This window comes from Phoxinus phoxinus (assembly GCF_949152265.1).
Source record: "Phoxinus phoxinus genome assembly, chromosome: 25".
NCBI lineage: Eukaryota > Metazoa > Chordata > Actinopteri > Cypriniformes > Leuciscidae > Phoxinus > Phoxinus phoxinus.
Window position 1 is genome coordinate 17,064,584 of NC_136900.1, and position 15,094 is coordinate 17,079,677.

Below are 15,094 nucleotides of genomic sequence, written 5' to 3' on the forward strand. Positions count from 1 at the left end.
TGCGGCATTCATTCACAAAAATAAATGTTTTATATATTTACGGTAGGAAATTTACAAAATATCTTCATGGATCATGATCTTTACTTAATATCCTAATGATTTTTGGCATAAAAGAAAAATCGATAATTTTGACCCATACAATGTATTGTTGGCTATTGCCACAATATACCCGTGTGACATGTGACTGGTTTTGTGGTCCAGGGTCACATATATGATTTAATTACTACATGTCAAAATCTGAATGCCATCTATTTAATTTTTTACCTAGTTTAAAACCCGCAAGATGTTTTGTAAAGAAAATTGTACCTAAATATACAGGACTTACTGTAAATAATTGTAATTACTGACTATATATTTTTTTATTGATTTCCTTAAAGGATTGATGTGTTGGGAGTCTTAAATGGACGCATTACTTATCCTATAACTATTTTCTAATCTGATTCTAGTCAAAATGCCTACATCTATATCCTGGCATGTGAGAACACAGCTTTGTGTTTAAAGTCTCAACTCAAGGTCTATTTCCAGACACCGTTCACGTTGCCAGCACATATTTTTCACTGGTTCTGGAATGCAGTCAAATCTTATTGGTCCATGGATTGCCAAATCCTCCTCATTTAACTTTGAATATTATTAACCTCTAATACGTTTGACACATTCCTGTCCACTCCTTATGTGAATGCTATATTTTTATGCAGCCAAGGTTTTTGGTTGGGGAAGGCTTCTCTTGATTAAAATATTAGAGCCATGATGCTATTGGCTGCAGGTTATTGGTCAATGTTCTCTTTGCTCCTTTTCTCAATGTTTTTCGCTGATTAACATCAAATCTGTAATCCCATATGACGCTTAATCCATCAGGGGTCACACTACAAATTATTAAAGCAACTGTTCCTCACCTCACTCAGTTCTGGTGGCTTGAGCAGGTAAGTGTCATTTCCTGCCTGGGATAGCATGGGATGTGTTATGTTGTTCATGTTTTAGAGTATTTTAAAATATTAATGAATATTATGATGGATGGATAATTCTTACTTTTAAAGTGATGGTGAATCTAATGAGGTCAATTTTGTACAAAAACAAACAAACTATCTTTTAATAAGAAATCAGTTTATTTTATTTTATTTTATTGGTAATAATTTTGTATTTTTTTTGTATTTTATTACTCTAACAGTGAGTTAAAAAGACGTAATTCCAATAATAATTGACATTATTATTTATATTGTTTCATTTTGCTTTCTAAAGACTAATCACAAATCATTTGTATAACAACTGTATTATACTGACAGCCATATAATTGTAACAATACGAAATAAGAAAACAATCGTTTGTTATGAAACTGTGAAAATCTGTTTTATTTTATTTTATTATTATTTTGGTAGTTTATTACTCTAAAATTTGGTAAAAAAAATATTTTATTTATATAAATATACTACATTTTTCAGATACTATTTTAATAATTTCCTTTTCCTTACAATGACAATATAAAAGCCATTTATTTAATTTCAGAAACAACATGTTGTCTTTATTATATGATATATTTTCCCCTCAAACATTATTTTAAACACAGTGTTTATATAACATTTTATAAAAATACACATCTGTCTTGCAAGGGGAATCATCATATTTAGGGGTCCTGAGCATCAAAATGATAACACCTGCTATCAGTGATGAAATTAATATTGAAACATTTTTTTTCTTGAAAAATTTGGTTAATCAAACTAATGAGTGTTTGTCATAAAATAAATTTGTGATTCCTTTTTTGTTGGAGTGGAAGCATTTTTATTGTGAAAAATATCTCTCTTTCCATAGAACGTTGCGCTGAGCATCTGAAGCAATGGCTGTTGTTGTAAGTGCAGTTTTGTTATGTCTCATTTTTCACATTAAGATGTAAAACCACATTCAATTATGCTTACTGACCAAATTATGTTATTATAATAGAGAACTTTTACAACTGTTTTATTAGCATTAGGCCTAACTCTGTATTTCCCACTAATCTGAAGTCTTAAGTCCCTGTTATGTCACACAACGTGATCTCACCCTCTTTCCTCCAAACCGTCACTCATTTGGTGAACAAATGTTTTAAGAACAAGGCGTTTTTAGTGCAGGGATAGAACTATGAACATTAGCGGCTTATCCCCAATCTCAGACCCGGTTTACTAGGCTTTATGCAATTCATGTGAGTGAGCTTAGCATTGGCCCACACTAGCTTCCATTGATTAGGGCTACTAAACTAAAGTGTTGCTTCAAACTCAGGATTAGGATGTTTTCATGAGTCTTTCTCCATAACTTTCTATAGAGTGGATCATTCCGGATGGTGTCCGAGGAGGAGCAAGCCCTCAGGGCTAAACTGGAGCACCTCACGGTCAAAGATCACGGGCCGGTGTTCGGATCCTGTGAACAAATACCCGACCACACAGTGCAGAAGGTGTGAACAAGTCTTTAGAAAGTTTGAATGTATATAAACGCAATTACACTGAACTCAACATTTTAGCTGTCTAAATATGAATTTACTATAGCTAATTCACTATTAGCATTGTTTGCTAAGTCAAACAATGCTATTATTATATTTCAACCACACAGTGACCACCCAAAACACCCTAGTAACAACATAGCAAACATCCAGCATCATGGTGACAAAAGATTTTTTGAGAAAATGTAAAAGTTGTAATTACCACAACAACTAGCATCTGCTAACAAGTTAGCATACTTGCACATTCTGACTAATAACAAATGTTGCATTTTTAACTTGTGATGTTATTGTAGGCTAAAGATGAGCTGAATGAGACGGATGAGAAGCGAGTGTCCGCCGTAAAGGAACTAAGAGGTATTATGAAAGAGAAGGCGGATTCTGGAGACGAACTCGCTAAAGGTGTTCAGGACACTTTTGGGGAAAAAGCCGATGGCGTGCTGGTGAGGTTCATCCGTGCCAGGAAATATGAAATAAACAGGGCCTATGAACTCATGAAGGGTAAGCAGGTTTGTCAGGTTTATGATTGCTGCCACCTGAATGCTACTCGCCCTAAAACAGACTATACTATTGGTATTACTACAGATTACTATTGGTTTTATTGTCTTATAGGTTATGTGCGCTTCAGACGGGATTACCCTGAGCTCTTTGAAAACTTGACCCCTGAGGCTGTCCGCAGCACCATTGAGGCCGGATACCCAGGGATCCTGTCGAGCAGAGATAAATACGGCCGCGTGGTGCTGCTCTTCAACATTGAGAACTGGGACTATGAGGAGATCACCTTTGATGAGGTGATTTTTTTTGCCATCACAAGAATAAATTACATTTTAAAATATATTTAAATAGAAAATATATTTCACAATTTTACTGAATATTTGATCATTTTTTGTATCTATATTTATATGTATTATATATTTTTTCTTGTTTTACTTAAGAATATATATATACTTACTTAAGAATAAAAATATATTGTATTATTTATTTTTATGGTAGAAAATGTCATGTTTTCATTGCTGAAACACAAAACTAAGCCTGCTTCATGTACAGTATTGATATTGTGTTTGCTCCAGATCCTCAGAGCCTATTGTGTGATCCTGGAGAAGCTTCTGGAAAACGAGGAGACACAGATCAATGGGTTTTGCATCATTGAAAACTTCAAGGGTTTCACCATGCAGCAAGCCTCCGGCATCAAACCCACAGAGCTGAAGAAAATGGTGGACATGTTGCAGGTGACTTTTATTACAATAAATCCAAATAGCATTCATTGAAAGAGAAAAATAAATAAATACTAAAATATATTACAATTAAGGGGCGTTCATCAATATATATTGCATATAATTCCTTTTTAAACTGCTTTAATTATTGAAATACAAATTCAAATAATTTTTAAATACCACAAAACTTAGAGCAACTCTAACAACTCTACATTTGTGTGAATAAAACTTGCCTTTAATCAAAATATTATTACATAAAAATTCAACCTCTTTTTTTTCATTAAAAAATACCGAACTTAACCATGTGAAATTCAAAAAGACAGGTATTACAGTATGACACCTGGAAATAACCTAAATTAAAATCAGTAACTGAAAACTTGCTTCTATGTAATGCTGCAACTACGCCACTAGGTGTCAGCGTAAGTCCAAGATGACATTGAGTGCGCCGTTAACATATACTGTCTATGGTTAACACACTCTAAATGTATGTCAGTCTTTACATATGCTAATTGCTTACATTTAATTTCCGTTTCTGTATGGCAGGATTCTTTCCCTGCACGTTTCAAAGCAGTGCACTTTATCCACCAGCCCTGGTACTTCACCACCACCTACAATGTGGTCAAACCCCTGATGAAGAGCAAACTGCTGGAAAGGGTGAATGGTGTTTATATTGCAAAGAATGAACGTAGAAGTAATGATTTATGGTGATTTTGACATTCTGTGTCTTTGAAGGTGTTTGTCCACGGTGATGAGCTGGAGAACTACTACAAGGAGTTTGATGCTGAAATCCTGCCTTCAGACTTTGATGGGAAAGGCCTGAAATATGATGGCAAGGTCACAGCAGCACATCTTTTTGACTGAGCACTTCTTATCCGTCACTGTACCAGAATGCGACAGTGTGTTGTTTTAGTTGTATTGTATTACAGAATGATCGAATGTGTTTTGTCTGAGAGTGAACTCAGCAGCATAGAGATTTTCCCATTCCAAACAGCCATCCTCACAGGATAAGTCTCCAGATGGCATCAAAGAGGAATGAAAACAGATACGGTCTGTTAGTTCTCAGTGACGCTGCCTTCTATAAGAGTGTTTTACATTCCTCGCTAATCTGGGGCAGGGCCGTTTCTAAATTTACCCCACAACATTGATATTCTTTTGGAGCACAGATGAAGAGTCCAGACTTTTCTGTTGTTTCTCTTGGTAACTGAGAATGTTAAAAGCATATTTACAAGAATATGATGTTCCAAATGTATAACTTTCTATATTATAACAGTTATGTTATAATATAACATCAATAAAGTGCACACTTGAAATGACAACTTTATTCCATTATCATGTATTATCATATATTAAAAGACAATAAATAAAATCCATTTGGAATGTCAAACATTGTGCTTGTGCTTCATCAATATTTTTTTCTGGATAATAAGCTGGACCAAAAAAAATAACATAAAAAATAGGGTATAATAGGTTTTCCACAAATAGGGTACAAAAAGGACACCCAAAAGGAGAGTAAATGCTAAAATAAAATGTCATATGATGTCTTAATAAATTTGACGCAAGTGATTGCCTCAATTTTTTTGAGTTTTTGCTGAACACAAAATATTTTGAAGAATATTGCACTGTAGAAAATTATATGATCGATAAGTTGACAACATATGTTTTTACATTGCTTTAACTCATCGAAATAAGTTAAGCAATGAAAAAAAAATTATAACTAATTTATTATTTTAAAACTACTTTGAAGTAGTTTCAATTAAAAAATAGTTTTTATAGTTATACAATATTCAACCAATTTTTTAAAGTCAGTTTAATGTAATTTAAGTTGAAATGACCTAAACATCCAAGTTGATTGTACTTAAAAATCATAAATGAGTTAGGATTAGATATTGTCTGTTTCCAGTTGTTAGATACTGTCGAGAAGAGATTTAACGTGCTTATCATTAAATGACACAAGACGTGAGGTGAAAAGGCTAAACGATTTTTTGAGTGCAATAAATACACCATATGTCATTGTTCTTACCTTGGTTTAATGTAACATGTAAAGCAAATAATTGGACATGTACAATTGGCCATATATAACACAACAGAGAGAATGATAGTAAGAACAACAGAGATTGAAAAGAAAAACATATCTTCACCATTGCTGGTTGGACATATGACATTTCATAAATGCAGACAGACCGAACTCATTCACATAGTAATAAAAATGTGCGCTTATAAAAGAGGCCAATAGAAGGAGACATTCGCAGACAAATGAATAACGCTACAATCGTTTGCGGTCCCATCTTACAGCAAACACTTGACTACATTTACTGAAAATAATCGTGCCACTCAAGCAGCAATAAAGTGATACATTTACAACTGGAATAAAGTGTCAATAAAACACAAGGCAGCCTGAAAGACTATTATTAAAAAGAAAATTAGGTCCATTTTAATGTGTGTGCAAATTTTCAAATTTTAATAAACTTATCTAAATATTAACATGATTTTCAAACTAATAAAAAAAATTATATCTCACAAAGGTGAATTGAAAACATACAGATGCGCCGACAACATAGTATAGTATAAACTATGTAAATGACAGCTGGTGAACTTGTGTTAGTTACTAACCTCTTTACCATCTCCTCTTGCCAAATATTTTTTTCCACAAGATTCCTTTTTTTTTTAAACGTGTTAGGAATCCCTCTGCAGTTTGTCCAGCTTTGTAGCGATACACCACAGGCATCTGACTCAACGTACAGCCAGTGTAAATTACAATGCGCTTTCTCTCGAATTCCTTCTTGAAGGTCAGAGCAAACTCTAGAAACCATCATCTAACCTCAACTCAAGGGCGAACAAGCAAAGCTCCAGAAAGTGTTATGCTTTGTGTTGCAGACTGCATTATTTTTCCTTGAGGCACGGTGGCCTGTGTTTCACCCACTGGCAGATAGCATTGGCATAACTCACTATGACTTTGTCCATCCAGGAAAGCGGTTGAGGAAAAAGAACAGCACCTTCAAAGAAGCCGAGATGACCTCCATGCAGCGTCAGCGCAAAGATCACATTTTCCTTTTTTTCTGCGAGGAAACAGTAAGGGTTTACAGTCTTTTTAGTAGAAGCATAAGAAACAAAACTGTGGTAACAATCCATTCATCAATGTCAAATACTAGCCTACTACTGACCACTCTGTTAGAAGTCAATTTCAATTAGATGTAAGCTGTATGTGTTTGATTCATCAAAAAATAACTGTCATCAGTTTAAGAATGGGACTTTACTTACTGCACTGCACTGCATGTTTTGATTTGCTAAAAAGATTTTACTCATCATAAGAGTCGTTCATTAGAGAGTCAAACTACACTGGTGGTCGTAGTGTGTTTTTATAGTAAATAAACAGCACAAATAAAGTAGAAATAAAGTTTCGGGAACTGTACGCTGGTTGCTTTAATTCACACTAAAAAGAAGCGGTACATGAGAGGCATTCGTTCGGAAATCAGAACACACTGGTTGCGCAATATGCTTCGATTCATTCAAAAGATCCGACTTGTGTACCGTTTTTTGTGCAAAAAAACGTCATTAACATTGTGAGAGAACATCAACATATATATAATATATATCAACATGATCCTTTGAAAAACTCACTAGAAAGGCATTTGTTCTGGAATCGGACTACACTGGTTGTGCAACAAGCTTTTGATTCACTAACAAGAATCGACTCACGAGAAGCATTTGATCGGGAATCAGACTACACTGGTTGCGCAATATTTTTTAGATTTTGTAAAAAAAAACAAGTTATATATATATATATTTTTTTTGTGCATCGCATTACACCAGAATAAGAACCGGTTCTCAATACTGTTATGGACCATATTATTATCATTATAAATTGAAAAAATTATATAACCCGATTAACAGCATAAAAATGTCAATTAGACATACTCATAAGGCTAAATAATCAATCCAAAGCTTGCAAAGATGCAAAGACCTCTGTTGTGACCTCTTTAAAAATGCATCAACTTTAAAGTCCTGTTGAAGCTCAGTCCAAGGAGCTGAAGATTAAGTGACGCACATTTCCTTTGTGCAAGGCAGACTTGTTAATAAGGGCTCGCAGTTGGATCTTTCACCCGAGGCTTGAAGGAGGAAGCTAACGGCAGTAATCTGATAAATAATCACAGAGGAAGGATCAGATGACCCTGAAAAATTCAGCACAGGTGTCCAATGCAGGATCTTAGACTCGACAGTGCTGAGAGTCTTAATGGGCAACTAAAAGCACTATTAAGCCATACTTGTCGAAAACGCATACGGTGCTGATATGTTGGTAACACTTTAGAATAAGGTCTGATTTGTTAACTTTAACTATGAGCAATATATTTCTGTCATGACAACTCTTGGTGTGTTTGACAATGTAATGGATACGACAATGTTGATATGTTTGGTCTTGGCGGAATAGATCTGCTACACTGTTCCTGCAGAGCAAGTACAGAGACTTCCTACTGCCAATACACACGAGTCACGACATGGCTCGAATTGATACGGTAAAAGCGACACCACCGTTACTGTTCGTATCGCTGTGTATACAAGTGCTGAGGAAGAATCCAGACCTGAAAATCACATATGGTAATAGGAGTTTGGTTTCCAACATGCGCTGTAAAGCAATCAAAACAGACTGAGCCATCTGACCAATCAGAGCAGAGTAGACCAATCACAACAGACTGAGCCATCTGACCAATCAGAACAGAGTAGACCAATCACAACAGACTGAGCCATCTGACATCAGAACAGAGTAGACCAATCACAACAGACTGGGTCATCTGACCAATCAGAGCAGAGTAGACCAATCACAACAGACTGAGCCATCTGACCAATGAGAGCAGAGCAGACTCTCAGAAAAGAGGGGTTTAGTGAGACCGAATCTTTTATTGAACCGTTTCAGACACTGTGAGAAGTGTTTTTTGACTTCGGATGCATGTAAACCTATTGTAGCAGACCTTCAAAACAAATTTAGGAATCTTGAAAATAATATTATAGGGTCACTTTAATTAATTTAGTATATTAATTCAATTCAACTCAAATTTATTTGTATAGCGCTTTTCACAATACATATTGTTTCAAAGCAGCTTTACAGAAAATGCATTTCAAAAATGTACATACAAAAAAATTAATGTAAAATAATTGTAAAGTAAAAGTAAAAATAACTTATTGTAAAGTACTGAAATGTTGAAGTGAAACGGAAAGCATGTTACGATAATCCACAATCTGTCCTTCAGTGGATAAACATGTTCAATAATAAAATAGATAATATAATGGATAAATAAATAATTGAATATTTAAATACCTGCAAGTGTGCGAGGGATTGTCAGCAGTGACTGGTGGACTAATGGATCATCTGAAGAGTTCACCAAGAGGAGAGGAACGCTGATCTGCAGAGACGAAGAGAATAGTTTTCAGAAAAACTGCCAAATAATATGACCTGCTTTCAACGATATTACTTACATTGTGAATATAATGCACACAGCTTTCCTTCTCGTAGTACTCCTTTAGGGAGTTGTGTCCATGAAACTTCCTAATAGAGATAAAAATCATTATAGGCACATAACTGCAGTTTTTTTGCTAAATCCTAAATGAAACACTGAGCTATCCTTGGTATTAATGCTTTAATGCAGGTCAGAATTGTCTCATGAAAGCTTCTGAAGTACCTCATAATGTTGTCATCAATCTGCATGAGTGAGGTGGCCGTATATAGACGGCTGAGGTCGGCAAACTCCATTTTGCTTGAGCTCATACCAAATAAACTTCCCCTACAGGACAGATTTACTTGACTTAGTTACACATGCTTAGGAAGTAAAAACAGTGTTCATTCTTTGAGACTATTGTATCATCCTCAAGTAGTTTATTTTGTGATCATTATTAATGAACTGTGCATTGACCCCAGAATGCAGTGTTTGACAAATCAGAATCAAATTTCCAATAGAGCCGCACAATCATGGCCGCATTAACAACAGGGCTAGGCGGGGCTAAAGCCCCGGGGCCCGAGCAAGGAGGGGGCCCGTGATTGGCCGTGGAGCAGATTGACTATCCATCGGTAACGCTGATTGCCAAAGCCTCACCACGCCCCCCACAAATTAGCCCTGTTATTTAGTGATGCTTTACCATAAATTGCATGCATTATCATGGAATCATCACTATCAATCATTATTATTAAAGTAATTGACCATTCGCAAAGACCAGCCTCCTGTGTGTGATATAAGCCAGGCTCTCGCTCTCACGAGTCACGCCACACATGTTCTCACGCAGTGAAAAATACATCGCGGGGCACAGACTAGTAGTAGGCTACGCGCTGACAGACGAGAGAGCAGCTTACTTTTGACATGAAACAAAGTCTCAACTTTCAAATATTGTCATTTAAGTAATTTAAACAATACCATTTTTCAAGTTCAAGTCCAAAGACGTTAACTTTCTGCTGACTGCTTTGCTGGACTAAATTTCGGATTCGGCGTTATGATTGGTCAGATCGCCTCTCCATCAAACCCACGTGGGCGGCAGGGTGAATTGAAACGTCACGTTTGAATTTGGTATATAAAATGCATTTATTCTAAAAGTGTATGATGGAAATTTGTGTTTTTTTATGTGCTTTTTTATACTAAGAAGAATAACAATTTGGAATGTAACAATTCCAAATGACAATTTGGAATGTAAAGAACAACATATTAGGCTATAGTTATCTGTTATATTGGAAAAATACCATATACATAAAAAGAAGTGGGCTTAAAGTAAACCAAATTTTCCACATTTTATAAATGACTTTACATTATATGTACATCTTTCGGAACAAACTAAAAACAAGAAAGAAATTAAAACATGTAATGCTTTGAAAGCACTGGATTTTATGTAAAATGTATTCTTTCTTTTTTTCCCACTAGAAGCTAATGTTAATGTGACATTGTGAATTTGTAATACCGCTTGTTACAACATTCCTTCTTATGTTCATTCAAGCCCTTGTCTGTTCTAGAAAGGATGCAGCAAAGATATTTAATGCTAATGTATGAGACATAGGCCTACGCTGAGTTTCATTCATTTATGAGGTGCGCTCTCTAGTTAACAATGAAAGTGAAAGTGAACGCGGCGCGCGGCTCCTCCATCTCACGGTTATTATATTGTCTGCTATATATTTACCGTGTATTTGTTAAATACATGCAAATGGTTGATGAAACATTTATTAAAATAAGATACAATTTAATTTATACAAAACGAAATTCACTTTAAAGAAAGGCTTTTAACAATGCAATGCAAGTGAACGCAGCGCGCTAGCGCCTCAATGTCACGGTTATTATATTGTCTGCTATATTTGTTTTTTATTTATTAAATACATGCAATTGGTTGATTAAATATTTATTAAAATTAAGATACAATTTATACAAAACGAAATTCACTTTAAAGAAATGCTTTCTACAAAGCAAAACTTAATGAAATGGTAAAAAACATGTCTGACGATTTACAAAAACAAAACTAATCTGCACTTTAATGTTAAAAGACGTAAATGTTAATAATTTGGTATACAGTCATGAGAGACTTTCATTTTAATTATTTTATTGCTGTATTTTATTTACATCTAATCGAATAGAGGATTTTACAAAAAAATATGTGCATTTTATATGCTGGAATATGCAGAAATATAAGTTAACAGAAAAAGGACTGTTTATTTCGTTAAAATATGGTGGAATGTGCAGAAATTCGTTAAATGTTCAACTATTTTCTTCAAGTCTGAGACTGTTGCATTTAATTTAATTTTTGGTTGATGCAATGTGCATAAAGTTAAAATATTGAAACTAATAAAACAAGTTTTAAAAAAGAGAATGTTTAATTTGATTAAATTTTAGGGGGCCTCCAATAGCTCATAGCCCCGGGGCCCAGTGAGCTCTTAATGCGGCCCTGCGCACAATAAATTAAAATACTAACCTGTGAGATAGAATGATTTTTTTCATGTTGTCTGCCATGAGGAAGTTGTACAGCCTTCTGCACTGATCCCACTGTAGAAATGTCTCCTGAGCCCTAAGCACAAATATATAGAATAGAAAGTCCGTGGCCATTTTCAAGAAACGGCTGAAGACGCATATTTTTCGGCAACACTTGATCCATTAATACGAACACTTTATCTTCTTTCCTAAAGGTGAAACTCGAATGAATAAATGTAAATGTAAAACACTACTTACCTAAACACAACATCAAGTGTACAATTGAATAATTATGTCTCACCTCAGAGCACTATATCCCTGGCAGACACTGACGCAGCACAGCACTCTCTCCTGATTGGCTGGATTCTCACCCAGGTACTTGCAGGCGATGTTCCCTCCCAGACTGAATCCCACCACAATGAGCTGAGTTTGTGGGAATGTGCGTCTAATGTAGCCCACCATGGCTGAAAACTCCCAGGTACAACCTTTAACATAGTGTTACATAATAAACCATAGACAAACAACACAGAAATGAGCTTTCAGTGGTTGCTGTACATGTGTATATTTAGATATAAGTACCGGTATATAAATATATATATAACATTGTACACTGCTGTTCAAAAGTGTGGGGTTTCAAAACAAACACACGTGGCTTACCATAGGTGAACATCCTTGGGGAAGTCAGCTCGAGGTTTGGGAGCGCTCCAAGATGGTTGAGAACGGAGCACCTGTAGCCTTGTTTCTGAGAATAATCCACAAAGGTCCGTATGTAATGCTTCTCACTATGGTTACCGATCCCAGGGCAGATCACCATGGTGATGTCATCTATAATGAGACAGAGACAGATAAACTCCAGTAACAGTAGGAGCAACACCTTTCCCTCTCCAGAGGAATTGTCTTAATCATAAACACGGTAAACACCCTTAGTGGATGGGAACAACAAGCTGTCAAGGTCTAACAAGGCACCCTAAAAGCAAGTAATCCATATCATTTGTGTGCAATATTCCAATATTTTAAACATATACATGTTTTTTGGGGGGGTCAACTATCCATTCAATGCAAAACCCAAGCTCACCCTCAGTGCTGTGGACGCCCTGTGGCTCAAACAGGTCAAAGGTGGCAGTGGCTCCATCTTGCATGGGCAGGTACTTACGCAGGCCACAGGGTTTAGGGGACTTCACCCTTCCCATCTTCCCATAAAGAGCAGTCTGGAGATGTCCACTCTTTCCCCATAACAAGGGAGGGATGTACCTGGATGAACAGGGTGATAGTTATAAACTGTATAACTAAAGAAAAGCAGGGGTGTCCAAGCCTGCTCCTGGAGAGCCAGCCCTCTGCAGAGTTTAGCTCCAACCTTTATTAAACACACCTGACACCAGCTAATCAAGGGGTGCGTTTCAATCAGTATATTGTGTTTACAAATTCGGGCACTGGTAAGGACAGTAAAGGACGCTGACTCACTACACCTTAGGACACTGATGACTCTATTTCCGGCGACAAGAAAAGGTCACAGCACTCACTCTTTGGTTAGAACGGGGCAAGACTTCAGCAGGTAGCGATTGAGAGGGGTATCTTGACAGGTGATGTCAGGGGCCACCGTGGGACACTTCAGATTCAGGCTCCGCACGATGACATACAGCACCGTAGCTACAGCGGCCAGCTTCACGCCATCAAACATGGCAGGCATCTCCGGAGATATGGTGTGGACGTCTGCCTCCACTTGGGCACTCATGGTGGATTAGTTTACTAATAGCTGTATGTAGAGAAAATGTAATAAAGGAAATGTATTTCAACCTATAAATGCATACACAATAAATACATAAGCACAAGTCTAAATATCACTTATATGCTTTTGTTCAGATCAAATGGAATAAGTCCAAGAAACCCTCTCAATATTTATGAAATAATGTGTAAAAATGTACATGCTGATTTAAAAAAAAAAGAAGCATATATATATAGTCAAATAAAAGTAAAATATTTATTTCTCTATCGTCCCTAACGAGCCACTGATAAAGTCAGGATTAGTCTGTCGGGGCTGGATAATACAAACAACTATCTCACCAGTATAGTTTTCCAAGAAAATGTGGACATATAATATTGCACATAAAATGCTAATAAATTCATACCACACCTTGACTCTTGAAAAATCTGTGCTGTGTTACAGAACATCTCCCGAATCTCAGTGTTCAGGTTCAGTCCTACAGAAAAACAGAGTTACTGACCCTCATGTGTCATCCGGTCAAAGTATCCTCCTGCATCATGCAAGAGTTCATCTGTCTGCTTTTAGTGACAGACAAGAGCTCCTGAACTGCCTGCTGTGTACAAAATGTGTGCAACATACATATACTGTAGAGTTAAGGATACTTCTGACATCAACGCGTAGATAAGAAGAGTGTTAATTAGCTTACATGTAACATTACGCAGCCAGAAAATTAGAATTTTGTTCTTGTACCAAACTTTTTTAAAGATATGAAAAAATAAACAGAATATTTTTCGAATTCTTTTTTACTCATTATAAAGTTGCTTTGTCGTTTTTTATGTGCATTTTTGAGTCTTATCGAACGTGTACTGGTAACTGGTTATAAGACAATACAGGAGCGTTGAGGATTGTATGTATTGATTGTACTTTAAAATATAAGCATAACTATAAAATCGAATCAACAAGTACAAAACAAAAAAACAATGCAAACCTTATTTTCAAAGTTGTCCAGAGAGACTCATCTGTGCCGCTGCTCTTGGCATCTTCACTGTCACTGTAACGTTACTCAATCAGACGACTACAGTCAACACGCAGCTGCATCGTCATTCACTTTACACCCAGCAACTGGAGCGCGTTCTCATTCGTGCCCTCTGATTGGAGCAGCGTCAGAATGACGTCAGATTCGGCGCGCCAACAGTGCTATTAATATTCATTACTGCACTATCACTGTGCACTAGCAATAACAATAGCGTCAACTTCACTATTTCAACAAAAATATAATGAAATTATACTTAGGTTGAAGTATGGAAACTGTGTCAAATTGTTTCTCAAAAGTAGGAGTCAAAAAATTTAGCCAAAAAAGTTTCAACAAGAGGCCTGTTAAAGGAAACTGCTAATTAGAAATTTGTGGAAAAAAATATTCTCCTTTGTATTTGCATTGTTCAACAAAAATAAAGTTTTCCCACTTAATTAAATGATAAACAAATTATGTTATTCTTTTTAACGTCTTTTCTGCACATTTATGTTTTTCATCTCACAAAACGAAAATATGACTTAAAACAAAAAGGAGAAATAAATGTGGATTTTGAATTATGGATAAATTAAATAGAATAAATAAAAAACTAATGTTATTCATTTTGATGTTTTATGGCACAAAAAAAATAAAAAAATAAGGGAAATGGATAATTAAATAAATACATAAATTAGTGCTGTCGAAATGGGTTAATCGCATAGATCTAACATAAAACTTTGTGTTTACATAATATGCTGTTATGTGTTGTGTGTGTACATA

At 35.7% G+C, this 15,094-nt stretch overlaps 2 protein-coding genes across 2 annotated transcripts; one reads left to right on the top strand and one right to left on the bottom strand.

Moving 5' to 3' along the window:
• Positions 1–710: 710 nt before the first annotated feature.
• rlbp1b (retinaldehyde binding protein 1b) lies at positions 711–5,002 on the top strand. The gene is made up of 8 exons (XM_079603202.1): positions 711–920; positions 1,804–1,840; positions 2,291–2,419; positions 2,758–2,962; positions 3,074–3,252; positions 3,532–3,690; positions 4,219–4,329; positions 4,408–5,002. Exons 2-8 carry the CDS (start codon positions 1,829–1,831, stop codon positions 4,534–4,536), a joined length of 924 nt encoding a protein of 307 aa, XP_079459328.1. The 5' UTR covers positions 711–920; positions 1,804–1,828; the 3' UTR covers positions 4,537–5,002.
• A 679-nt stretch (positions 5,003–5,681) lies between these two features.
• abhd2b (abhydrolase domain containing 2, acylglycerol lipase b) lies at positions 5,682–14,431 on the bottom strand. The gene is made up of 11 exons (XM_079603201.1): positions 14,294–14,431; positions 13,735–13,801; positions 13,124–13,356; positions 12,679–12,854; positions 12,261–12,428; positions 11,905–12,088; positions 11,608–11,700; positions 9,348–9,449; positions 9,145–9,214; positions 8,987–9,071; positions 5,682–6,731 (listed from the first exon to the last, which is right to left on the bottom strand). Exons 3-11 carry the CDS (start codon positions 13,333–13,335, stop codon positions 6,556–6,558), a joined length of 1,266 nt encoding a protein of 421 aa, XP_079459327.1. The 5' UTR covers positions 13,336–13,356; positions 13,735–13,801; positions 14,294–14,431; the 3' UTR covers positions 5,682–6,555.
• Positions 14,432–15,094: the final 663 nt, after the last annotated feature.

Excerpts from the sequence above, each read along its gene's own strand:
- rlbp1b (XM_079603202.1), top strand. Across the intron at positions 2,420-2,757 it reads CCGACCACACAGTGCAGAAG|GCTAAAGATGAGCTGAATGA; the intron begins GTGTGAACAAGT and ends ATGTTATTGTAG. Across the intron at positions 2,963-3,073 it reads GGCCTATGAACTCATGAAGG|GTTATGTGCGCTTCAGACGG; the intron begins GTAAGCAGGTTT and ends ATTGTCTTATAG.
- abhd2b (XM_079603201.1), bottom strand. The coding sequence starts at position 13,335 with ATGAGTGCCCAAGTGGAGGCAGACGTCCACACCATATCTCCGGAGATG. Across the intron at positions 12,429-12,678 it reads GGGCGTCCACAGCACTGAGG|ATGACATCACCATGGTGATC; the intron begins GTGAGCTTGGGT and ends GTCTCATTATAG. Across the intron at positions 6,732-8,986 it reads AATCCCTCGCACACTTGCAG|AAAAAAAGGAAAATGTGATC; the intron begins GTATTTAAATAT and ends GTTTCCTCGCAG.